This window comes from Leucopleurus acutus (assembly GCF_964270905.1).
Source record: "Leucopleurus acutus genome assembly, chromosome: 11".
In the NCBI taxonomy this organism is placed as follows: Eukaryota; Metazoa; Chordata; class Mammalia; order Artiodactyla; family Delphinidae; genus Leucopleurus; species Leucopleurus acutus.
The window spans coordinates 79,259,154-79,285,333 of record NC_139152.1 but is presented as its reverse complement, the minus strand read 5'-3'; the positions used below and the strand labels follow the sequence as shown (position 1 = coordinate 79,285,333).

Sequence of the window (26,180 nt, the reverse complement as noted above, 5' to 3'; positions counted from 1 at the left end):
GTGGTCACTGAAGTTTCTATTCCATTACCTTTGCAGTCAGCTAGTGACCTACTGAAGATCTTCTTTAATATTTGGCTCAAGCAACAGCAAAAGAAAACATCGCTGTCTCTTTTAAGTCTCCCAGTAGATGCCAGTACAGGCACCCGCTGCAGCCCAAAAGGGCCTTAAGGAAGGCAAGTGCCTGCATCAGTGCCAGTCTCTCAAGGGGTTTGTCAGACTGCCCCAAATCTGCAGCCCCCACTTTGTTGTGTCAAGGTTCCCCACTGTCTGCCCTGGCACCAGCCAGCTGCCCTAGGAATGCAGCTTGCTATCTCCATTGTTGGGACCAGGCTGAGGAAAGGGCAGCGTTAACTGGTTTGCACATGTGGTTCTCCTATCAGGATCAACAGCCTCTTCCTTCAGCAAGCACTCCCCTGGTTGTTATAAGTGTTCAGTCAGATTCCAGAGTTCTGAGATAGTTGATTCTGGTCCTTTTTTCCACTTTGCTGGTTGTTTATGGTGGGGGGGCCAACCCCAAGAGCTTCCCACTATGACATTTTGCATCTCAAGTGTCACAGTATTATATTGTCTTTCTAATGTGTGTTTATGAATAGAGGAAAGTCTTCCGGTAGGTGTCTTTTTTCTGGTTGGTGTGTTTGCTCAGACTTTCAAAGGAAAAGAATCAATCTCAGATTTGAAGTCATAAAGGATTAAGATGTTTAAAGTGTTTGGTGAAAAAAACCTATAAGCATGATTGAAATTCTATTTCAGTGCTCTGTTAATATTTTGTACAATATTTCGTGTTTTATACAAATAAGAAATCTGTGTCTTTAGTGAGAAAACTTAATTTTTGTTATTCCTCCTCATCAAGTATAGCTAGCTTAAGTGTCTTAGAAAGTGCTAAATATTTATCATGATTTAATTGAGGAAAAGCTATTAGAAAATTTGCTTACAGGCCACTCAGTTTACCTCAGTTACAGAAGGTTTAATTTAAGACTATAGTCACTGAAGAAAATGTTATAAAGAAATAAAGTTCTCTTTGTTGAGAAGTCATATTATTCTACTTGATATTTTGGAAAGATCGACAACAGCAGAACTTAGTGGAAAAGTACTAGTCTGTCATTTCAGTCTTAGATTTAAATTCAAACTTTAAAATGCTTAATTTGTTCTGCACGTAAGTTCTGCTTCTTTACCTACAGAAAAGTCATAGGCATTTTTAAAACAATCTCAGCTTTTTCTTCAACTTTTCCTGCAATTATTAATAAGAAGTTGTTTTAAGAATGTTTCAAAGACATAAGCAGAGAATTACCACTCAAATAAGTCCTTTAATCAAGAGAAATTTGGATTATAAGGTCAATTTGTGTACAAAAGTTTTTTATTGGAAGTACCAAAGGGCCACAAAATGACAGCATTTTTTCAGGTAAATACTCATAGTAGAGGATCTAGTTTGTGAGTTTTCATAGCTGTTGTCTTAACAACAACAATAACAAAGTGTTTCCCATTCCTAGGGCAAAACTCAGTTGGCATTCCAGGATGGTTATATGTATTCTCTAAGTAAATAGAATATGGGCATTCCTCAGATATATTGCAGATTTGTTTCCAGACCCCTGCATAAAACTTATGTTTACACTATACTGTAGTCTAAGTGTGCAATAGTGTTATGTCTAAAAAAACCAGTGTGTACACCTAAATTAAAAAATACTTTATTGCTGAAAAATGCTAACCATCATCTGAGCCTTCAGTGACTTGTAATCTTTTGGTGGAGGATGGCTGTTGACTGATCATCGTGGTGGTTGCTGAAGGTTGGGGTGACTGGCAGTTTTTTAAGATAACAGCTGCTGCATCAATTGATTCTTCCTTTCATGACCGATTTCTCTATAGAATACAATGCTGTTTGATAGCATTTTACCCACAGTAGAACTTCTTTCAAAATTGGAGTCAGTCCTCTCAGACCCTTCTGCTGTTTTATCAACTAAGTTTGTATAATATTCTGAATCATTCGTTGTCATTTCAGCAGTCCTCACAACATCTTCACCAGGAGTAAATGCTAGCTCAAGAAACCACTTTCTTTGCTCATCTGTAAGAAGCAACTCCTCATCTGTTAAAGTTTTATCATGAGATTGTAGCAATTCAGTCATATCTTCAGGGCCCACTTTAATCCTAGTTCTCTTGCTGTTTCTACCAAATCTGCAGTTTCTTCCTCCACTGAAGTCTTAGACCCCTCAAAGTCATCCATGAGGATTGGAATCAACTTCTGCCAAACATTCTGTTAATGTCTTCCCGTGAATCACGAATGTTTTTTAATGACATCTAAAATGGTGAATCCTTTCCTGAAGGTTTTCAATTTTTGTCTAGATCCCTCAGAGGAATCACTATATATATAGCAACTATAGCCATATGAAGTGCATTTCTAAAATAACAAGACATGAAAATCAAAATTACTCCTTGATCCGTGGGCTACAGAGTGGATGTTGTGTTAGCACTCATGAAAACAACACTAATGTCATTGTACATCTCCATTAGAGCTTTTGGGTGACCAGGTGCATTGTCAATGAGCAGTAATATTTTGAAAGGATTCTTTTTTTCTGAGCAGTAGTTCTCAAAAGTAGGCTTAAAATGGGGCTTCCCTGGTGGCGCAGTGGTTGAGAGTCCGCCTGCCGATGCAGGGGACACGGGTTCGTGCCCTGGTCTGGGAAGATCCCACGTGCCGCAGAGCGGCTGGGCCCGTGAGCCATGGCTGCTGAGCCTGGGCATCCAGAGCCTGTGCTCCACAACGGGAGAGGCCACAACAGTGAGAGGCCCTCGAACCGCAAAAAAAAAAGTAGGCTTAAAATATTCGGTAAACCATGTTGTAAACAGATGTGCTGTCATCCAGGCTTTGTTGTTCCTTTTACAAAGCACATGCAGAGTAGATTTAGCATAATTCTTAAGGGCCCTAGGATGATTGGAATGGTAAATAAACATTGACTTCAGTTTGAAGTCACCAGCTGCGTTAGCCCCTAACAACAGAGTCACCCTTTCCTTGGAAGTTTTGAAGCCAAGCATTGATTTTCCCTCCTGTGAAAGTCCTAGATGGTATCTTCTTCCAGTAGAATGCTGTATTGTCTACATTGAAAATCTGTTGTGTAGGGTAGCCACCTTCATTAATTATCTTAGATCTTCTAGACAACTTGCTGCAGCTTCTACATCAACACTTGCTGCTTCACCTTGTACTTATATGTTATGGAGATAGCATCTTTTCTTAAACCTCGTGGACCAACGACCTCTGCTAGCTTCAGACTTTTCTTCAGCTTCCTCATCTCTCTTGCCTTCATAGAATTGAAGAGAGTTAGGGCCTTGCTGTGGTTTAGGCTTTGGCTTAAGGGAATGTTGTGGCTGGCTTGATCGTCCATCCAGCGCATTAAAACTTTCTCCATATCAGAAGTAAGGCTATTTTGATTTCTTATTCGGGTGTTCATTGGAGTAGCACTTTTAATTTCCTTCAAGAATATTTCCCTCTGCATTCACAATTTGGCTAACTGTGTGGCACAAGAGGCCTAGCTTTTGGCTTGTCTTGGCTTTCAGCATGCTTTGCTCAGTAAACTTAGTCATTTCTAGCTTTTGATTTAAAGTGAGGGATGTGTGACCCTTCTCACTTGCACACTTGGAGGCCATTGTATGGTTATTGATTGGCCTAATTTCAGTATTGTGTCTCAGGGAATAGGGAGGCCTGAGGAGAGGGAGAGAGTTGGGGGAACCGCTGGTGGGTGGAGCAGTCAGAACACATACAACATTTATGACGTTTACTGTCTTAGATGGGCGAGGTTTGTGGTGCTCCAAAAGAGTTACAATAGTAACATCAAAGATCGCTGATCACAGATCAACCCAACAAATATAATAATGAAAAAGTTTGAAATATTGTGAGAATTACCAAAATGTGACAGACACGAAGTCAGCGAATGCTTTTGGAAAAATGGCACCTGTAGACTTGGAGGGTTGCTGCAAACCTTCCATTAGTGTAAAAAACACATTATCTGTTGTGCAGTAAAACAAAGTGCAATAAAGATGCACTTTGTTTTACTGCATGCTTATGTATGCTTGTAGTTACATTTTCAGGATTAAAAAAAAAATGAAAAAATTTCTTAATTGTACAACAGGCAATCCCAGATCAAATTTTAGGTGATAAAGTAAGGTAACACATTACATGTTTCTTTTAAGCACTTGTAGTTGGAAACTGATTTTTGAACATTTTCAGCTCTCTCTCTCTGTGTGTGTGTGTGTGTGTAAGTATATATAGGGGAGGGAGGAAGAGAAAGAGGCAGGGTTTATAGTAAGTCATTCTGAGTATCATTTATTGCCCCTTTACCTTTTAAAATTTGATCTAGCTATGGCAAAAAGCTGGAGATCTTTTTGACAACTAGAAAGGCATAAAAGTTGTTTTGTATTATACATGCACACAGATATATTCAAATGGGTATATATATATATGGAATATATATGTATTATATATACGTGGTAAGTGCTGTGAGTAAAAAAAAAAACAACTAAGGATAAAGGAATAGAGAGGGTCAGGGTCAGGAAAGAGCCCTTTGCAGGGTAAAGCTTATGTTGAAATTTGAGCATTTATAATTGTTCTCTAGATAGCTAAGTCTTTAAAATATTAAAACCAAACAGTTGTGGAGTTTTTATTTAGAGTTTATTTTAAATTACAGTACATTTACTTCTAAGGTAAAAATAGCTTTTTCAGTGGCATGAATTTAAATATAAAACAATATTTAAGCATTCACTATAAATTACTGTTAATATATCTTAATCTTCATGAAAATGACAGTGTAAAGATCCTAACAATCCTAAATAAAAGTTTTTTGCTAAAACAGAAAAAATATTTTACCCCAACTGTTTTTTAAAAAATATTATTTATTTATTTGGCTGTGCTGGGTCTTAGTTGCGGCACGCGAGATCTTTAGTTGCAGCTTGCGATCTCTTGGTTGCGTCATGTGGGATCTAGTTCATTGACCAGGGATTGAACCCAGGCCCCTTTGTGTTGGGAGTATGGAGTCTTAGCCACTGGACTACCAGGGAAGTCCTTTAACGCAACTCTCGAGGGTTTTGGTTTTAGGAAATCAGTAATTTAGCACTGCTTTATTAATATACAGTACATATTAGTTAACCTTCAAGCTAATGTAAATAGTAATATTTACTTCACAAAAGGTGTTTTATTGTAGCATTGCATGTGTTTTTGTCCTCGACCTAATGGGCAAAAAAGTTGACATGCATAATTCTTCTTAAAGATAATTAGATATGTCAAGGAATCTTTAATTTGGGCGTATTTTTTCTTTAATAATGATCTAGGCATTGTTGATAAAATTCCTTAACATCTGTGTTTACTGATCATTGTGACTTAATTAAAAGGTTACAGTTATAGCATGGAAGATTAAAAAATAGGACCTTTTTGAGGATGCGATATGTTTTATTATGAAGTTTTTCTTTTTTATAAATTTACTTTTGGCTGCATTGCGTCTTCGTTGCTGTGTGTGGGCTTTCCCTAGTCGCGGTGAGCGGGGGCTACTCTTCGTTGCGGTGCGCAGGCTTCTCATTGTGGTGGCTTCTCTTGTTGTGGGGCATGGGCTCTAGGTGCCCGGCCTTCAGTAGTTGTGGCACGTGGGCTCAGTAGTTGTGGCTCACGGGCTCTAGAACGCAGGCTCCTTAGCTGTGGCTCACGGGCTTAGTTGCTCTGCGGCACGTGGGATCTTCCCAGACCGGGGCTTGAAACCGTGTCCCCTGCATTGGCAGGCGGATTCTTAACCACTGCACCTCTTATTAATGAATTAGAAATGTTCTTCTTATTCCTGACAGAGAAGAAAATACATAAAGTTAGTTACTTTATATACTAGAATTTTCTTCACTCTTGATGGAAATGCATACTGTTCTGAGTTATAAACACATAGAATTTCAACTAATATATTGTTCAAAAGCATTGTATGAAGAAAAAGTTAAGGCTTATGTGATTTCCCTTTCCCCCCCTTTTCTGTACCCACTTAAAACCATCAAGATTTACTTGGCACTCTATAGTGGCATTGCCTAATAGAAGTATAATGTGAGCACCATACTGAATTTTAAAGTATTTTGCAGGTATATTTAATTAGTAGAGTTAGCTTTAGAAATATTGATAAATTTTACTTAAATATGTCTAGAATTTTTCAAAATCATGTTATGCATATAACAATAGATTTTTTACGTTCTTTTAAAATATTAAGTCTTTAAAATCCAGTGCATATTTTTTATTTACAGTACAAGGCAGTTTGGAGTGACCACTTTTCACATACATGGTCAGAATGGGATGTTACCATGTTATGTGAATTAATTCTGCAATAACATGTCTGTTATAGTTTGTTATTTTATCCTTATTTGTCATCTAAAATAAGAGGCAGGTACATGGTCAGCAAGCTTTCAAAAATGGTGTGCAAATTCTGAAGTGGTGATGTTTGTATAGTTACGTAGATATTCGTGACCACATGACTGTTTGAGAAAATTGGAGTCAAAAAGTTGGTAACTGTGAGCTACTAGCGCTTAGGGGTTTTTGTTAGGGCACACAGATTTCTTGAAGGAGTGTGTGTTGAGGGTTCCTAAGATACTCTCATGCTTGATAATTTGCTAAAAAGGCACAGAAATCAGAGAAAAGCTGTGAAACTCATGATTGTTTTATTACAGTGAAAAGATAACAGATTAAAATCAGCAAAGGGGAAAGGGTATATAGGGTGGAGTCCAAGAGAAACCAGGTGTGAGTTTTCAGTTATCCTCTCCTAGTGGAGTTGCATGACAGTGCTCCATTCCTCCAGTTGTCCTGTATGACAGCATGGCAAAGTGGTGCCAGCCAGGGAAGCTTACCTGAATCTTCGTGTCCAGAGGTTTTTTTAGGGGTCAATTACATAGGCATGGAAGTACCTACATGACTGTCTTTAGTTACTTAGTCTCCAGTTTCCCTTATTCCTCCTCCCCCCTGAGGTCAGGCTGATAAATGGTGTGGCCCAAAGCCCCAGGCATACAGAGATAGGGATTTACCATAATTCACATTGTTAATATAAATTATCTGGTGTGGCCCAAGATTTTAGGTATACAAAGAAATTTATCAGGCAGGATATTGCAAGGGGTCAGAGGTTATCTTCTAGGATCTTGTCTTAGGTGATTCCTTTCTTTGGAATGTGCAGAGTTTAACCCCCCAAGCTTGCAGAGTTACCCCTTAACTGCACAGGATGATTCTGGATACAAAGGAGGGTGTCTCTAGTATCAATTCTTAGAGAAACAAAAGGGTAGATGAAGATTGGTGATAGCTTAATTCACCTTAAATATCTAATATGTTTTAAGCAAATGGCATGGATTACTGACTGTCAAGGTAGAGCTATATAAAGGCTGACTTTGAGAAGTAAAGAATCTAGCATTTAGGACAGCCATATAGTTACGGGTTTCTTAGTTGGAAACAACTCTTAAAGTTTACTGACTGCCTCCTATAAATTCACCTTGTTTGCTAAAGTATATGTTATCTCCTTTAATCCACATCTGAATGTCCATTTCTGCCTGTGATGGGAGGAACTTGTATCAGACTAAGGCTCCCTATGAGACTAGGGAAAAAATATAGTTTGAAGGCATCGTAGAGCTTTTGAGTCAGTCAAGACTTCAGGAGTAAAGATTCAGGAGAGAAGAGAAATAGACGTATTCTGTGGGTTTCCTCTAGAGATATTTTCTAACTCTTAAGCTCTTTTGGATAAGAGGATAAAAGTTGAGCAGTGTATGAGAGGTGAGCAAAAAGCAACTGAGGGAGTTGAGTGGAGCTTTCAATAGTTTTTGTTGTTGTTTTAGTCCTAGGTTTGCAGTTTGAATCTTTTGAAAGGCCACACCATAGGAGTGGGAACAAACAGAAGTAGGCCAGACTTTACAGTATCTGAAACTCAGTCTCAAGCCAGCTCTGTTCCTGATTGGACTGAGGTAATCTCTTACTCTGACTGCTTGTTAGAAAAAAATTAAATCCTTTCTGGAAGAAGATAATAACATCATCCAGAGCTTCTACATTTTTTCTTACATATTTTCATACAGTCATTCACATACAATGTGTAGTATTCAGTAAAAAAATCACTATGCATTCAACAGGACCAACAGAGAAAAACCAGCATAGAAACAGGTTATGCATGTTATTCATAGGTTGTGTAATTCTGCAGTTATAGACAAGAACTGTAAAATACTATAACCTAGTCATGAAAACAGATGGCAAGGTGAAGAATTGCAGTAGAGAACTTGAATCTATAGAAAGGGATCAAATAGGAATTCTAGGATTGAAAATACAATAACTAAAATTTAGAACCCAGTAGATCAGTTTAACTGCGGTTTAGGCACAGCTGAAAAGAGGTCAGCTGGAAGGTTACTTAGTAGAAAATATTCAGCAACATTGATTTGTCTTTAAGTATGTAAAACAGAGTTGGTAAAACATAGTATTATCACTTATAAACTTGTATTCAGTACCCTACCCCGAGCCTTTGAGCAAACAAAAATTATTCATTAAAAATATCTTATGTAGAGTTCACTTGTTCAGCACACTCAGCTACTTGGAATAGAGCCCTAGGATGAGAAAATAAGCAAAATACTTACAGATTCAAGATAGATATCCAGAGCTGGATGGTAAAACAGGTATTTTAGCATAGGGGAGTTAGAAGAAGCTCTTAGTTGGGGTAATGGTTACAGTACACTTGGTAATCTGGTAAACTAGCTCACCACAATTAAGACTGTAAATTAGAAAAGAAGTTACAGATAAATAATTGAGGAATTGGTTTTGGCAGCAAATACCTTGTTTGATCATATCCAAGACTCCACTATGAATTATACCATTAGTGTATGTACTACTAGGAAAAAAGAAAGCTGTCAATTATAATTGACATCCCATTACAGTAAGTCCCCTACATACAAACCTTCAAGTTGTGAACTTTCAGAGATGCGATATGTGTTCCATCAGCATCAGGCGTGAGTGAAACTGCAGCTTGCCCTCCATCTCCTATTGCAGATGATCCTTCAGCTCTGCCAGTTCCCACCTCCTCTCCCTCCTCCAGTCAGTAACTCTTCTTGCCTGTTCACTCGATGCCAGCCCCTGTATGCCAACTGTTGTACTGTACTACTGTACTTTTAAAGGTAGTGTACTGTAAGATTAAAAATGTTTTCTTTATTTTTTGTGTTTGTTTTTATGTACTATTTGTGTGAAAAGTATTATAAACCTATTACAGTACAGTACTGTATAGCTGCGTGTGTTAGTTGAGTACCTAGGCTAACTTTGTTGGACTTATGAACAAATTGGACTTATGAACACACTCTTGGAATGGAACTCATTCGTATGTAGGGGACTTAACTGTAATTGTGATACATCCTGATTTCAGAGATGTTAAAATGTGGGGGAAAAGGTAAATGGTAATCTTAGTTTTAAATCTCAGTTCTATCCATAATTGTTTGTTTGCCTTTTGTCAGGGAACTTCTTTGAGCCTGTTTGCTTATTTGTGAAAATGGGATAGTATAGTATGCTCTTTAGAATTAGGAAGACTAAATGAATTCAGAGACATGAGAGTGTCTAGTATGGAGTAGGTATTTGAAACCTGTTAATTTGACTTTTATTTTTTCCTTCTAAAATTTGGCATTGTTATAATAATAGGAGGAGACTGCTGACAGCTGACCAGGGTGGGGGGAAGAACAAACCCCTAATATATTGGCTAAATAAGAAGTTAAAAAGAAAATTTCTGTTGGAGCTGTTTAATAAATTGTCAAGCATCATTCTTTATTCTCCCTACCCCACCTCTTTCACCTGTCTTATCCCCTCAGTTATATTTAAAGATATCACTGGTTCCAATATGATGATTGATATTTATAATAATGGAACCTACATGTCAAAATAATGATATATTTTCACTAAATTGGTTTTTACAAAGCTCATTTTAGGAAGATTTGTAATCCTTCTAAGTTTAGTTGTGATGCTTAAAATCTCAGTCTTTAGTTTTGTAGAATTCTTGCTCTTCTGATGATGCGATATGAATATGGCATTAATTCAAGTGAGTGGATCTTTTTAAGGAAGGGTTGGATTTTGTGATGTTTGATGGATGTGAGAATTCCGCATTTTATTCTTATTTTGAAGATTCCCAGTAAACCGAGAACAGCATTTTTCTGGAGCTGTAAGATATTCATAGCTTTAATCTTATGTTCATTCTGTTCTCTTCTTTCAGGATTTTTCAAGTCACATTCAGTTGATAGGATGAAAAAATTTAAGAGAAGGCTATCCCTCACGCTTCGAGGAAGCCAGACTATTGATGAATCGTTGTCTGAATTGGCTGAACAAATGACTATTGAAGAAAACAGCAGCAAAGATAATGGTAAATATTGAGGGGGTAGGGAAGGGGAGGAGAGAATTGAATTACATGATAAATCGAATGTAAATTTACTTTCCTGATTAGTCCTTAGTAGGTTCCTTCTGTTTATTTCTCTGCCTCCTTCCCTAGTTCAATAACTTTTGCTTGCTTACTGGAATGTTCCATTCTTACTCCAACAGTGTTACTATAGCTGGTCTCTAACCCTGATGAATTCTCTATCCTGTTTATCTTTACATTTTTCATTAGTTCTTAAATAAGAATACTTTGTATAATATTATCCTAGTTAAGTAGCTATTTTAAAATTAACATTTAAATATTTTTGTTATTCTTATAACCAAAGTTTATACAGCTTAAAAGTGCATAGTAAGTTTGTGAAATTCCTGGGAATTCCCTGGTGGTCCAGTGGTTAAGACTCTGTGCTTTCACTGCCGAGGGCCTGGGTTCGATCACTGGTCAGGGAATTAAGGTCCCACAAGCCATGCAGCGTGGCCCCCCCAAAAAAAAGTTTGTGAAATTCCTGTTTTAAATTTCATCAGTTTTATAACATTATATATGCATATATTGACTATCCACATAGACGACAAGGTTTATCATATGAGTGAATCATACCATTTTTTTACTTTATATTGACCAAAGAATCTATCCATAGTATTGAAAGCACTTAATAGTAGATAGGCATATAATGTTTCACAAGTTTGACAGTTCTTTTTACAGTGTAAAGTAGTTAGTACACAGATATTGATATAAAATAAAAAGTTTGTTAAATTGAATGGATTAAAATGCAAAATCCTGATGAAATCTGTAGAACAAGCCTACATATTCAAAACTGAAATAGCCCTAGAGATGTCATAGTAATAACCAGGAAGGAGCTTACAGGAATGGCTGCCAGTGTGTCATAATGTGCAGATTCTCTTCCTTGCCTCTGCCTGAAGTTCTTCTGTTTAGAGGTTTGTGGCAGTTGGTGAAAACATGAATACCCTCACCCCCTCTGGATGAAATGTAACTGTCCTTGTGAGAGAGGGAAAGGTATAATGGAAAGTGCTCTGGACTTTAAAAGTCATGGATTGGGACTTCCCTGGTGGTGCAGTGGTTAAGAATCCGCCTGCCAATGCAGGGGACATGGGTTCAAACCCTGGTCCGGGAAGATCCCACATGCCGCGGAGCAACTATGCCCATGTGCCACAACTACTGAGACTGCGCTCTAGAGCCCGTGAGCCACAATTACTGAGCCCGCATGCCACAACTATTGAAGCCCACGCACCTAGAGCCCATGTTCCACAGCAAGAGAAGCCACCGTAATGAGAAGCCCGCGTACAGCAATGAAGAGCAGACGCCGCTCATCGCAACTAGAGAAAGCCCGTGTGCAGCAACAAAGACCCAACGCAGCCAAAAATAAAATAAATAAATAAATTTATTTTTTTAAAAAGTCATGGATTGGAATTTGGGATACACTTACACACTTATTAGTTACATGACTCTGGGTAAGTAATTTATCCTACCCAACCTTCAGTTTATCTCTTCCTCAGAAGGGTCATTATTTTACTCAAGGTTATCTGGCTCATAATATAGGAGGGGAAACATAGATGAGTTTGGTAGAAAATTTAAAATAATAATTTGGTTATAATTTACTTTAGGAGAGAAATATTTTACATTTGGATCAAATCTCGAAGCTGATATTATAATGTTTTACTTTTATTCCTTTTGCCAGGAGAAAAATCCTTAATTCTCTCTCAGATCCCCTTTGATTTCTTGTTATTAATTAAACCCTGTATATTCATTCTTATGATCCACTCCACGAGTCTTGCGAGCTATTCACCAATGATATTCAGGAGTAAAGTAAGCACAGAATACATGTTGATAGATGCTTTCTGGGAACACATTCTGGATGGGAATTTGACTACAAGACAAACCTCTTAAAAATAAAAAAAGTGTGAGTCAAAGAAAATGTACATACTTTTTGGAGAGCGAATTAATATTTTAGATTCATAGCATATTTCCTGGAATATTTTAGTGTTAATTGTCTTAAAACATGCTTAATTTATAATGAATGGTGAAACATTGAAAAATTTTTTCAAGTAGAACATAGTTGAAAGTTTACTTTTATTCTAATAGTAACATTAACAATTAGTAAAGAAGAGAAAATAGAAACTCTGCTGAGTTTCCTCTTTAAGTTTTTCGAATTACTTGAAATAATACTTGAAGATGTCATAATAGACTGATTCCTCTTGGGTTGCAGAGATTGCTGGTAGCATAGGCTATCTCTGAGTTATATCTGCTATTACTTACTTCCTATGTATAACAGCGGCACATGGGACAGCTTTCACAAAGATTCTTTACTTTTTTGGTTATCTTTCAGTACCTGATAGCTGGTTCCAACATTTTCTTTCTTTATGGAGTTTATCTTAAAGGTAAAAAGCTCCTAAGATCGGTAACACACACAGTCTGTGTCTGAATATGGTTTAATGAATGAGAAGAGGTAGACTATACTTCTTAAAAGATCTTCTCACATACACTATAACCAGTTTGTAAAGCAAGTGATATTTGTCTAACAACTATATAGTGGTAGTGCTGGCTTGAGGAGGAAGAATATAGTTTATAACTTTCTTAAATAAACTAAACCAATTTTTCATCTCCTGTCTTCTGTTCAGTCACTTGTATGAGCAGAATCCTCTTACTCTTGCATTATATATAGGCAAGTGTCTCTCATGCATATTCTAGGACAAATAAAATGAGAAAGTACACCTAAATGGGGCTAATACTATAAAAATCTTGGAAAAATTATAATGCATATGATACAGTTGGTATATCAAAATGTACATACACTGTCACTCATACATGTTCTACCTCCATCCAAAGAGAATTTGAGCTATTATCTCTATTTTGATAGTTATGAGTCATACTGTGAAGGCTTTAACTCAGTTATAAATGTATAATATAATTATAGTTCGCATTAGAGTACCTTTCTAGATAAGCTAGTGTGTTTACAGATTGATCGGTGGATTGAACCCAGGGAAAGAGGAATCTTGAATTTATATTTAGTGTGTTAAAATTAGGTTGAAAGTTTGCAAACTTGGTTGATTTAAGCATACTGGCCTTAACTCAATACAGCTTTTCCTAATTATAAAATGAAATTTTTGCACTAAAATTTACAAACTGAAGTATAAGAAACATTTTTTTCTAAAGTACTTTCAAGGAAAGAGAATTCTGAGCACATCAGATTTTTTTTTTTTAGTAACTGAGAAGGCACTGAATATTCCATTAAAAAAAAAAACTGTCAAACATTAATTCATCTCAGTTCCTCAGAAGTTAAAAACAGAATTACCATATAACCCAGTAGTTCCATTCCTAGGAATATATCCAAATAATTGAAACAAGTATTCAAACAGAATCTTGCACATGAATGTTTATATTTATAGCAGCAGTATTTACAGTAGCCAAAAGGTGGAAACAACTCAAATGTCCATCAACAGATGAATGTATAAACAAAATGTGACATATTCCGGGAATGGAATATTATTCAACCATAAAATGGAATGAAGTACTGATACATGCTACAATATGGATGAATCTTGAAAACTGAAAGAAGCCAGACCCCAAAGGTCACATATTCTATGATTCCGTTTTTATGAAATATCCAGAATAGGTAAATCCAGAGACAAAAAGCAGCTGAGTGGTTGCCAGGGACTCAGGAGAGGGGGGAATGCGGAGTGACTGTGTAGTAGATACAGGGTCTCCTTTGGTAGTGATGAAAATATTTTGGAACTAAATAGAAAGGATGGTTGTACAACATTGTACATCTACCAAATAAAATGATTAATTTTATGTTAGTGAATTTCATCTCAGTAAAAACAGTTCATCTTTTTCTCATAGATTCTTTTTTTTTCTCATAGATTTTTTTTTCTCATAGATTCTTGATTTGCTTGCTAGAAGTCTTACTATGATTTTAGACATACAGAAAGTTACATTTCATGATGTTGTCTGTAAGTAGTTAGCCTTACTCTGTAATGAGAAGTGTATTGAAATTATTGATTTGATGAGGAGGACAGGTGACAATTTAATTATGATGAAGAGAATAGATCACACTTATAGAAAGGCAAAAGTAGTGTTTTATTATACGTAAACTATTTGAGGCTTACAAAGGCAGCAATAACAAGAACAAAAAAAAACCCCAAAAGGCAAAGATTGAAATGGTCCAGTTTTCCTGATATTCAGTTTCTTGTCCTTACTCCTCAGTCTGTGCACTGGGACAGTTTATCATGTTGTTCAGAATTAACAAGACTAGTTTTATGGATATTGTGAGACCTTGTCTTATTTCCAGGTTTCTCCCTTTCTCCTGGTAATCTGATACATCGGGGTCCCCAACCCCCCCACCCCCACCCCGGGGGCCAAACAGCAGGAGGTGAGTGGCGGGCAAGTGAGCAAAGCTTCATCTGCCGCTCCCCATCGCTCCCCATGGCTCGCATTACCGCCTGAACCATCCCCCACCGCCACCCCACCCCACCCTATCTGTGGAAAAGTTGTCTTCCACGGAACCGGTCCCTGGTGCCAAGAAGGTTGGGGACTGCTACACTACATGGTAGCAGTGACAGTTTTTGACAATAGTGGATGACATAGGGTGTTCTAAGTAGTGCTAACTCCTCCAAATAGGACAAGGTCTGTGAGAGGATGAGGCTGAAAGCACAGACTTCATTGGATGTTTGTAGGGTCTGGAATAGGATCGGGTTAATAAGAGAGCTTACAAGAGCAGGATTAGGAACCACGGAGTGAGTTAAGGCTACGAGGTGTTGGCTAAGAAATTCGTTCTCCTGATCATAGTAGTACACATAATCAGAATATCCAAATAAGATGTCAAATAAATTTCTTAGTGGAATCTAATGATTGCCATGTTATGATATTAAAAAGTCATTGAAATCCTTACTTGGAACTAATTATAGAATAGGAAAGATCTAGTGCAGGTTTTCATATAGATTTCCATTACTTTTAAAAATATATTGTGGTAAAATATATATAACCTGTAATTTACTATTTTAACCATTTTGAAGCATACAGTTTTAGTGTTATTACATACATTCACATTGTCGTGCAGCCACCACCACTAACCATATCTAGAACTTTTTCATCAGCCCAGACTGAAACACTGTACACATTAAACAGTAATTCCGGACTTCCCTGGTGGCGCAGTGGTTGAGAATCCACCTGCCAATGTAGGGGACACAGGCTCGAGCTCTCGTCTGGGAAGATCCCACATGCCGCAGAGCAGCTAAGCCCGTGTGCCACAACTACTGAGCCAGCATGCCACAACTACTGAGCCTGCTCTCTAGAGCCCGTGAGCCACAACTACTGAAACCCGCACGCCCAGAGCCCGTGCTCCGCAACAAGAGAAGCCACCTCCATGAGAAGCACTTGCACTGCAACCAAGAGTAGCCCCCGCTCGCCACAACTAGAGAAAGCCTGCGCGCAGCAACGAAGACCCAGTGCAGCCAAAATTTAATTAATTAATTTTAAAAAAAAGAAAACAGAAAGATCAGTAGTCGGTAATAACCTATATGGGAAAAGAATCTGAAAAACAATGGATACACGTATATGTGTAATTGAATCACTGTGCTGTACACCTAAAACTAACACAACATTGTAAATCAACTATACTTCAATGTAAAATAAAAATTATAAAAAAACAGTAATTCCCCATTCTCCTCTCCCCTCAGGACCTGGTAACCACTATTCTCCTTTGTCTATTTGTCCTCTTGTGTCTGACTTATTTCATTTAGCATAATGCCTTAAAGGTTTCCACTTCTTTTTAAAATACGGAGTATTATTATCTTACTGAACTGTCCGGTTAATTGCTGTCATAATCTTGAAATGTGTGAATATTTGACCTCATCTAGTCCTATGACTTCAGCTACTATGTAATGCTGACTACACCGAAATTTGTTTCTCTAGTCAGGATTTTTTTCTGGATCTTTAGATTCATATCGAAATGCTTACTTGGCTTCTCCACATAGATGTCTAATAAGAACCTTAAATTTAATACATATGACTAAACCACAAAGCTTGATTTCCTCCCCCCCCCCAAATCAGCTTCTACTCCAACTTCCCTCACTTAACCTAAACTACTTAAAGCTAGAAATCCAGGAATTATCCTTGATTATTTTCTCTTTTACCCTTTCTTCCCTCCTCTACCATTGTAGTTTCCTATATATTTACTACATAAATAACTTTTAAAAACTCACTGTTAATGATAGTCATTTGCATACTTGACACATGATTCCAATTGTCCTTTCACATATTGTATTTCATATATTTTTAACACTCTATTGGAGATTTAAAATTTTTCTTTGGATAAATATTTTTAATGTAGGTTATCACTAAAAGCTGTGGTGGGGTGCGGAGAGTATGTATGAAAGTAATTTTGCAGCCATGTCTGCTGGCGTTCTGGTTCTGCCTTTGTGTAGTATATCCTAAATCTGCCTGCTTCTCTTCGTTCTAGTCCAGGCCACCATTATTTGTTGCTTCGAGTACTATACAATAGTCTCCTCCTCCTGTTTCCCTTCTGTTGTTTTCCTATCATCTGTTCTCCAGCAGCAACCAGAGTGATGTTTAAAAATTTTTTAAATTTTTGATAATTAATAGATTCAGGGGAAGTTGCAGAGATAGTACGAGAGGTTGCTTGTACCTTCTCTCAGTACCCCCACCCCCCCCTGCTTTTGGTTACACCTTCTGTGACTATAGAACATTGTCAAACGCAGGAAATTAACACTGGAATAAAGCGTGAATATAATTCTATGTCATTTTATCACATGTGTGGATTCATGTAACCACCAGTGCAGTCAGGATAAAGAGCTACTCAGCTGCCACAAAGAGACCCCTCGCATGCTACCCCTTTATAAGTCGTCCCTGCCTCCTTACCTCCCACTATCCCTGACCCCTCAGAGTGATATTTTTAAAACATGAATCAGATCATATTACCTCCTACTTCAGAGCTACCATAACTGCTTCCAATCTCAGAGTGAAATTTAGACTTCTGTGGTGACATATAAATCTGCTTCTCTCTCTGATCTTACTTAATAACACTGTTCCCCCCACAATTATTACTATAGCTACACTTGCTTTCTTTCTGTTTCTCTGATGCAGTGGTTCTCAAAGTGTGACCCCTGGACGAGTAACATCAGCATCACCTGGGAATTTGTTAGAGATGCAAATTTTTGGATTCCATGCCTGACTTACTGAATCAGGAGGTCTGGGGGTGGGACCCAGAAATCTTGTGTTTTAACAAGTCTTTGAAGGTGATGCTGAAACATGCTAAAGTTTGAGGACCATTGCTCTAATAAGTCAAACTCTTTGCCACATGCTGACTTCTGCAGTAGCTTTTCCCTTTGTCTGGAATATCTTCTAACCCACCACTCACCCATCTTCCTATGACTGGCTCTTTCTTGCATTTATACTTATTTTGACAATACCTCTACAGAGAGAACTTTTTTCAATATTCCAGTGTAAAATAACCACTCATTTATTTTCTACTATATCTATTTTAATCTTTTGCATATTACCTGTCATTATCTGATATTTTTCTTATTTATTAGTTTCTTATCTTTTTTCCCCTTCAGTAGTTTTTATAGTTTCAAAGAGTAGTACCTTGTTTGTTTTGTTTACTTCTTCATGCCCAGGGCCTGGAAGAGTGCTTGTCAAATGGTAAGCACACAATAAATATCCCCTGAATAATTGAATGTATTTATGATCTCTGTTTTTGTTTTGTTTTGTTTTTTTGCAATATTCCCCAGTACTATAAAGCTATGTTTCCCAGGATAACTTCAGAGAGCAGCTAAAATGAATGTCTCTAGGCAGAATATTTATATATTATGATTCCAGATATGAAATATTATAACCTAGAAAGAGAAGATGTTTCTTATAGTTCTAGCCTATATCCCCGAGTGTTTGTAACTAATTTATATGTTCATGACAGATACCCTCTCCCCATTCATTGTTAAATCATTGTTTGTTTCGCTAGGCTTAGGTTAAGATCCCCAAATCTTTGATCAGCTAGCTATTGCCAAGGAATGTACAGGCATGGGACATGGACTGATGTTCTGCTTTACTAGTTATGCATTTCCCCTACCTCCAGTCTGGTGTTCTACCCGGAGTAGATGACCTAGGCCTTGTGTGATCCTTGAGGGCTCTTTTGCCCCATCCTCCTCCTCTCTGCTCCTTTTAGGCAGCCATTATTAGTCGAGGCGCAAGCCCAGTGGCCTTCTTGGCTCATTTTTCATAAGCCATGCCATGATCTTTCTTGTTCTGTGGATCTGAACCACCCGGTCCTGCCAGTTGTTCTCTGTGTCTGATAAATCTTTACATGTAGAGGAATCTCCTCATCAGGAAATAATCCTTACTCCTGATTATCAGCTACAAAAGAAGAGCCAGCTGCATGTTAGAGGAAAAGATACTCAGAGAAGCCCACTTCCTTTTAAAATTCCTGACTACTACCAGTAAAAACGTAATTCTAATACAGAAGACTGTGAGTCACAGAAGACTTCATGTCCTTAACAGTTACCAAAGCTCTTTGGAGGTGGAAAGGCGTCATGAGATTCCCTATAAACACTATAAAACAGGATCTCCCCCATTTAGAATTAAATAATTTTTAAGTATTTTTGTAATGTTTCTGCATGGTTATAGGCCTATGATTTTTTAAAAAAAACTCTTCATAGTAAAAAAATTCCAATTTTGGGGTAATAAATTTCAGAACTTCTATATTGATCTGTACTTAAGTACTTCTGTTTTATTTACTAACTTGACATACTTTTTTGAATGTCTTGCAAGTAGGGATATAAGTTACTTCAGGCCAGGATCATGTCTTTTATATTCTACAGCATGCCTAATCATAAAGCCTATGTGAGGCAGTCAGTAAACATAGAATTATGGAAATAGTCTTGAGATGTATTAAACAGATCAAAAATCTTTGGGCTATATTAGTAATTTTGTGATTGCTAACCAATTTTGACTATATTAAAAATCGGTAATTAAGTTACTAGATCAATTCCAAATAGTGAAGAATTTTCTGTATTTTTTCATAGAAATTATTTTAATTCTAGTACTTTATATACATAGCCAAAGAAATGAGGTTAAATGTAACGATCTCTATCATAATCTTTTGTTTTGTTTTCTCTCTTGCTTTCTCAATCCTTCTCATGTGATCCTGGATGGAATGAATTTTGGATTCTCTGAACCACAGAGCCTATCGTGAAGAATGGCAGACCTCCAACCTCTCACAGTATGCATTCCTTCCTCCACCAGTACACAGGGTCCTTCAAGAAGCCTCCATTGCGGAGACCACATAGCGTTATTGGAGGAAGCCTTGGCTCCTTCATGGCAATGCCCAGAAATGGAAGCAGATTAGGTAATTTGTCTTAAAAAATTTTCTGACTGTAGCTTATGTCCATAGCTAGGTTTTAGTTGTATGCAAGTCAGCCAGCCTTTATTATCTAGTTTTTTTTGTAAGGTAAAAATCAAGTTGAGAATAAGAGGGAGAGCAGAAAGATGGAAGGGTCTAGAGAGGCAGTAGTGCTGACACTACAGAGGAATAATATTTGAAAATCTGTCCACCAGGAAGAAAACAAAACCCTTAAGAGGTGGATGCAGGATTTCAAGATGAATAGCAGTTTGAGATGGTGCTTAATTTAGGGTCATACTTAGTAACTCCAGATTATCACCATTTGATAGCTTAGTGTAATAATTAGTATATATGGGGCTTCCCTGGTGGCGCAGTGGTTGAGAGTCCGCCTGCCGATGCAGGGGACGCGGGTTCATGCCCTGGTCCGGGAGGATCCCACATGCCACGGAGCGGCTGGGCCCGTGAGCCATGGCCTCTGAGCCTGTGCTCCACAAGGGGAGAGGCCACAACAGTGAGAGGCCCGCGTACCACAAAAAAAAAATAATAATAATAATTAGTATATATGATGATTACCTGAGTTGTTATTCTTACATCACTGTGTCATTTTAAATATCTAGGAAAAATATATCTGCAAGTTTCTGTTTATTTCTCTGGTCTTTTTTGATGGTTTCTTATTTATCATGTTTTGTTTTTAAATAATTTTAAGTATAATTATTTTATAGTCTTATGACATAATTATATTACTGAAGTTCCTGAGGGTTTTATTCTGCTTCTTGCTTTATCTGCTTACTCTAGCCATAGTAGATTATTTTCTCATGTGTTTTGTTAATTTTAGGAGGATGAGCTTATTATCTACAGGGGGGATTTGTCTGTGGCTTACACTGGTTCATGAGAGATGATGGTTAAAATTTTCAGAAATTTTGCAAGCTGATTGTTAAACATAGCTATTATTAAAATTTAAATTATATACACATACAATTAAGTAAACTAAATTAAAAACAAAGGTAATGAATACTCAAAAGTCATTATTTCCTAATTATTTTACTACACTTTACTGTTGTCTATGCTTTGGGGGTTATTTATTTCTATTACATCTGGATAGTCAAAATACTGTGTCATGGTGTGCCCATTTCCCAACTGCATGTTCAGTGATGCCATGTGGGTAGCTTGAGGTTGGCCATGAACAGAGTATTTACCCCACAGAAGTTGGAGAACACTTCAAATCAGGGCTTAATTTATTGTTCTCTTGATTGTCTAGACTAGGGGTTGGCAAATTTTTTCTGTAAAGGGCTAGGCAGTAAAAATTTTTGAGGTTTTGTGGGCCATATATGGTCTGTTGCATAATCTTCTTTTTAAAATAATTCTTTAAAGATGCCAAAACCATTTTTAGCTCAGGGCCATACAAAAACAGGTCACATATGCTGATCCTTGGTCTAAACTTAAGAAAGTGACGTTGAAAACGTTAGTAATGCAGATTAAATTTAAAAATGTGTTGTCTGTCTGTAGCTGTTGCATTGTGAATTACACAAAAATTGAGCCATTTGAGAAGTAAATATTCTTCAGTTACTCAGAAAGTATTACCTGATTCAGAAAAGAAGTTGCTCATACCAGTGACAAATGAGTGAAGTCTTGACGTAAGCCTCCATCATTTCACTTTTGTCTTGTTGACGGAAATGAAAATACCAACTGGTATCCGTGTCGGAACTATACTTGGCTCGGTAATGACATGAGCTGTTTCTTGGTTGAGTCAGATGCTACTCAAGATTTTTGATCTGTGCTAGTCTGAGATTAATATGCTCCTTTGTAGTCCTCATGCAGAAGAGCAGATTTCTTTTTTAAGTCTGCCTTTTACTGAAGATGTAGCTCTTTGAGAGTCTCGTGCCTTTCTAAAGGAGCTCTCATTTGCAGGTGGGACACCCGAGGCTTCATCTTTTATCTCAGTGTTGGCTGCTAAATCCAAGCACATTCTTACCAAAATAAGAAGCCCATCCCAAGAAAGTGACAGAATCAATTTTTGCATAACAACTTTGGACTTTCAGTTCTCTCTTTGTCTTTGCTTCCTAGGTATTAAACATATATTCATGCAAACTTAGCTATACATTTTAAACTATATTTTTATTCAACATTTCCTTGAGGAAGGAAGATATTTAAATTTTGCTGGAAGTGGAAGGCATGGTTAAATTATCTTTAACATTTTAAAAGTGTGGCAGTAAAGAATGCTTGGCCTCGGATGTATTAAATACCATTGGATTAGGAATTAGTCACCCAATAAATACATTGACTTTCACTGCCATGTTAATATTTTGTTCAGATGGGATAAAATTTCTCCAGAAATCTCTGTGTCATTGAAGTATATTCTTTTTTTTTCTTTCTTTTTTTTTTTTTTGCGGTACGCGGGCCTCTCACTGTTGTGGCCTCTCCTGTTGCGGAGCATAGGCTCCGGACGTGCAGGCTCAGCGGCCATGGCTCACGGGCCCAGCCGCTCCGCGGCATGCGGGATCTTCCCAGACCGGAGCACGAACCCATGTCCCCTGCATCGGCAGGCGGACTCTCAACCACTGTGCCACCAGGGAAGCCCGATTGAAGTATATTCTTAAATTACATATTGGTTTATTAAAAACCATTATTACTATTTGCAGCTGCTTATCAGTGTGAAAAAGAATTTTCTCAATAATGTGTTATCAAGACAAAATACAGAAATGTATGAATTCTAAGACTGATTTGATGAGACCCTGGAGTTCAATTTTTTTGTTAAACAGTTCTTATATTTGTATAAGTAAATGTTAACTAAAAGCTCAAGTTTATAATTATGAAATACTATTTTTATTTATTTTACATGTTGATATTTCATATAACATTTCATTTGAAAGAAAAGGTCCAGTTGTTTAGTCCATTCTTTGATTCTTTTTAGTTAATATTTAATTCAGTAGAACATTTGTTGAGCCACCTACTAAGTATCATGAACTTTGTTCGGTTCTAGGAATAGAAAAGTGAATAAGCCAAATTCTTCCCCCAAGGATCTTATAACTTGGTATAAAACAACGTGAACCAAAAAATGCTCTTCAGTGCAGTAGGTGTGCTAGGTGTGGGTACAGTAGTCATCTGTGTCTGAGAGTAGAAAAGACTTCATGAGTGCTGATGACATATGTGCATAGTTTTGAAGAATGGGTTCACCAAATTGATAAAATGAAGAAAGGCATCTCTTACAGATAAGGAAAAAAAAAAAACCTTGTTAAAGCACTGCAGTGTGAAACAACATGATACTTTTGGGGGAGTGAATAATTCTGTGGAGAGGACTGGTGGCAAGAGATGTGTTCGAGATCTAGCATTTGTTTCTGGTGGGCTGTTCTAGATGAATTAGAGGATGACTGACCAATGCAAATTTATGAGCAGATACAGAAGTATACAAGTTTGTTTTTAATATTCCCAAATGGAATGAATCTCTCTCCCCTCTACTACCATTTATCTTTTTTTTTTTTTTTTTTTTTTTTTTGCCGTATGCGGCCTCTCACTGTTGTGGCCTCTCCCGCTCCGGACGCGCAGGCTCGGCAGCCATGTTTCACGGGCTCAGCCGCTCTGCGGCACACGGGATCTTCCCGCACCGGGGCACGAACCCATGTCCCCTGCATCGGCAGGCGGACTCTCAACCACTGCGCCACCAGGGAAGCCCCCCATTTATCTTTTATCCCTATTTAAAAAATATCATAATCCGGGCTTCCCTGGTGGCGCAGTGGTTGGGAGTCCGCCTGCCGGTGCAGGGGACGAGGGTTTGTGCCCCGGTCTGGGAGGATCCCGCGTGCCGCGGGGCAGCGTCCGGAGCCTGTGCTCTGCGGCGGGAGGGGCCGCAGCGGTGAGAGGCCCGCGTACCGAAAACAAAACAAAACAAAAGAAATATCATAATCCACCTTGTTATGTAAGTGTAATATGTTTTGGCCCCTAGTAGATTTTGTGGTACTTGCTTTGTAGTTATGATACAAAGTAGATACTCAGTGAATACTTTTTGAATTGTTGTTTTTTAACACGGGGGTGGGAAGCTGCATTAGCAGCTGTAAAACAGTTTTTAAAAAAGAATATTCAAAGAACCATTTCATTTGGCTATAGACCCAATACCCATTATTTCATGGAACGAATACTAAACTAAATAAAAGACCAGGTTTCTATTTTAGGTCTGCCTTTAAGCTCTGTGACCTTTGAAAGTCATTTAACCTTTCAAGGTGTCAGTTTCCAGATCTGGAAAATAAGAGAATTGACTAAAATAATCCTCAAGTGTTATTTTCGGTCTCTAATTTTAATATTCAACTCTTGGTAATAACTTGAATGTTAGTTTTTTAAAATAACTTTTCATAATCTGAGAGCATAAAAGGATTTATACTACTGTTTTAGGACATTTGTTCTAAGTGTGCAGTTTTTATTAACTGCACACCTATGGTACCCAGAATGTAAAAGACTCCTTATGCTATGATTTTTATGTGTTGGCTGTCTACATCTTACCTGTGGTGATAATAAATTGATATAGTAGAATTTAATACATCTTTTCTAAGATAAATAATGTTTCATTTTCTGATACAGATATTGTTCATGAAAATCTAAAAATGGGATCAGATGGTGAGAGTGACCAAGCTTCTGGGACATCGTCTGATGAAGTCCAGTCACCTACGGGTGTTTGTCTTAGAAATCGTATACATAGACGGATCTCAATGGAGGTACCATTTAAAAAATACAAATATGCCTGTGTTTGTGTGTATAAATATATATGTATAAATATGCATATATATGTGTGTGTGTGTGTATATATATACATAGATATATGTGTGTGTCAAACAGAATAAATGCCTATTTGAAAATGTTGATTAGGGCAGTGACACCTGTAAGAAAGTTGTTTCTTTGCATTAGCAAAAACTAGTCTGTGAATATTATTTTTTTCTAATTATCTACTATACCAAGGCAAGTATACATTAATTATACTTACACATTCTGCAAAGTACTATGTAGGGTCTCTGTAAGGGATGTGGATTTTCAAAAGTTTCAGAAATCCAGGATGATACATTAGGAAAGTCTTCTTTGTAGAAACAAACAAACAAAAATATATATATATTTTTTGGTACGCGGGCCTCTCACTGTTGTGGTCTCTCCCGCTGCGGAGCACAGGCTCCGGATGCTCAGGCTCAGCGGCCATGGCTCACGGGCCCAGCTGCTCCACGGCATGTGGGATCTTCCCAGACCGGGGCACGAACCCGTGTCCCCTGCATCAGCAGGCGGACTCTCAACCACTGCGTCACCAGGGAAGCCCTGTAGAAAATATTTTAATTATATTTTTGAGATTCATCTAGATACTACAAATTTTATAAATATTTTATTTCAGATTTCAAAAGGTATACATAAAATAAGCACCAGCTTTTTTTTCTTTATAAATATGGATATCACTTCCTTTATGGTTTTTATACCTACTGATCTCTAGCACATATAAGTTATTTCTCCATGTAAAAGGATGAAGAGCTCATTTCCTTTTCTTTGTCAATGTTATGTATAACCTTTAGGACAGAAGTTGATTATGAATATTATTTCCATATATATTGTAGATTAAAATAATTTTCTCCAAAAAATTGAACATGTTTTAAAATAAGAATATTGTTTTTTTTTGAATGCTATTGAGTTAATGATGATTAGGGTATTTATCCTATTGGTTGATTGTATTTTCACTGATCAAAGATTGCTTCTGAATCAGTTACAGAAAACTATCAGTTTCTAAATGGTAAAAATAGCATTTTCAGCTACTGAAATCAACTTGATATCTGTTCATATCACTGTATAAATTATATCACAGTAGTAATGAAAGGGCTTCGCTGGTGGCGCAGTGTTTCAGAATCTGCCTGCCAGTGCAGGGGACACGGGTTCGAGCCCTGGTCTGGGAGGATCCACATGCTGCGGAGCAACTAAGCCCGTGTGCCACAACTACTGAGCCTGCGCTCTAGAGCCCATGCTCTAGAGCCTGTGAGCCACAACTGCCAAGCCCGCGTGCCACAACTACTGAAGCCTGTGCACCTAGAGCCTGTGCTCCACAATAAGAGAAGCCATGGCAATGAGAAGCCCACGCACCGCAATGAAGAGTAGCCCCCACTCACCGCAACTAGAGAAAGACTGCGCGCAGCAACAGACCCAACGCAGCCAAAAATAAATAAATAAATTTATTTTTAAAAATAGTAATAAAAATAATATTTATTTTTCTTCACCATATATGTGATTTTCTTTATCATATGTTTAAAAATTTTATTTAATATTAGGATCTATATCTGGATTTTCTCATTCTTCCATTGAGCTGTATATTTTTTTTCCCCAAAGAGACACACTCTTGGTTATGTTTTTTTAATTGTATAATTTAGTATCTGGAAAGACTTCTTTCTTAACACCCATGCACCCCCACATATATACTTATTTGAGAATGTTTC

At 37.5% G+C, this 26,180-nt stretch overlaps 1 protein-coding gene across 1 annotated transcript in view; it reads left to right on the top strand.

Annotated features, from left to right (window-relative positions):
- The window catches only part of CDK17 (cyclin dependent kinase 17), a 99,154-nt gene that overhangs the window by 40,691 nt on the left and 32,283 nt on the right, over nucleotides 1–26,180 (top strand). Inside the window, exons 2-4 of the mRNA XM_082851020.1 lie at nucleotides 10,209–10,355; nucleotides 19,576–19,740; nucleotides 24,304–24,437. Coding sequence (XP_082707146.1) covers nucleotides 10,238–10,355; nucleotides 19,576–19,740; nucleotides 24,304–24,437 — 417 coding nt within the window. The 5' untranslated portion in view covers nucleotides 10,209–10,237. The remainder of the gene's footprint in view (nucleotides 1–10,208; nucleotides 10,356–19,575; nucleotides 19,741–24,303; nucleotides 24,438–26,180) is intronic.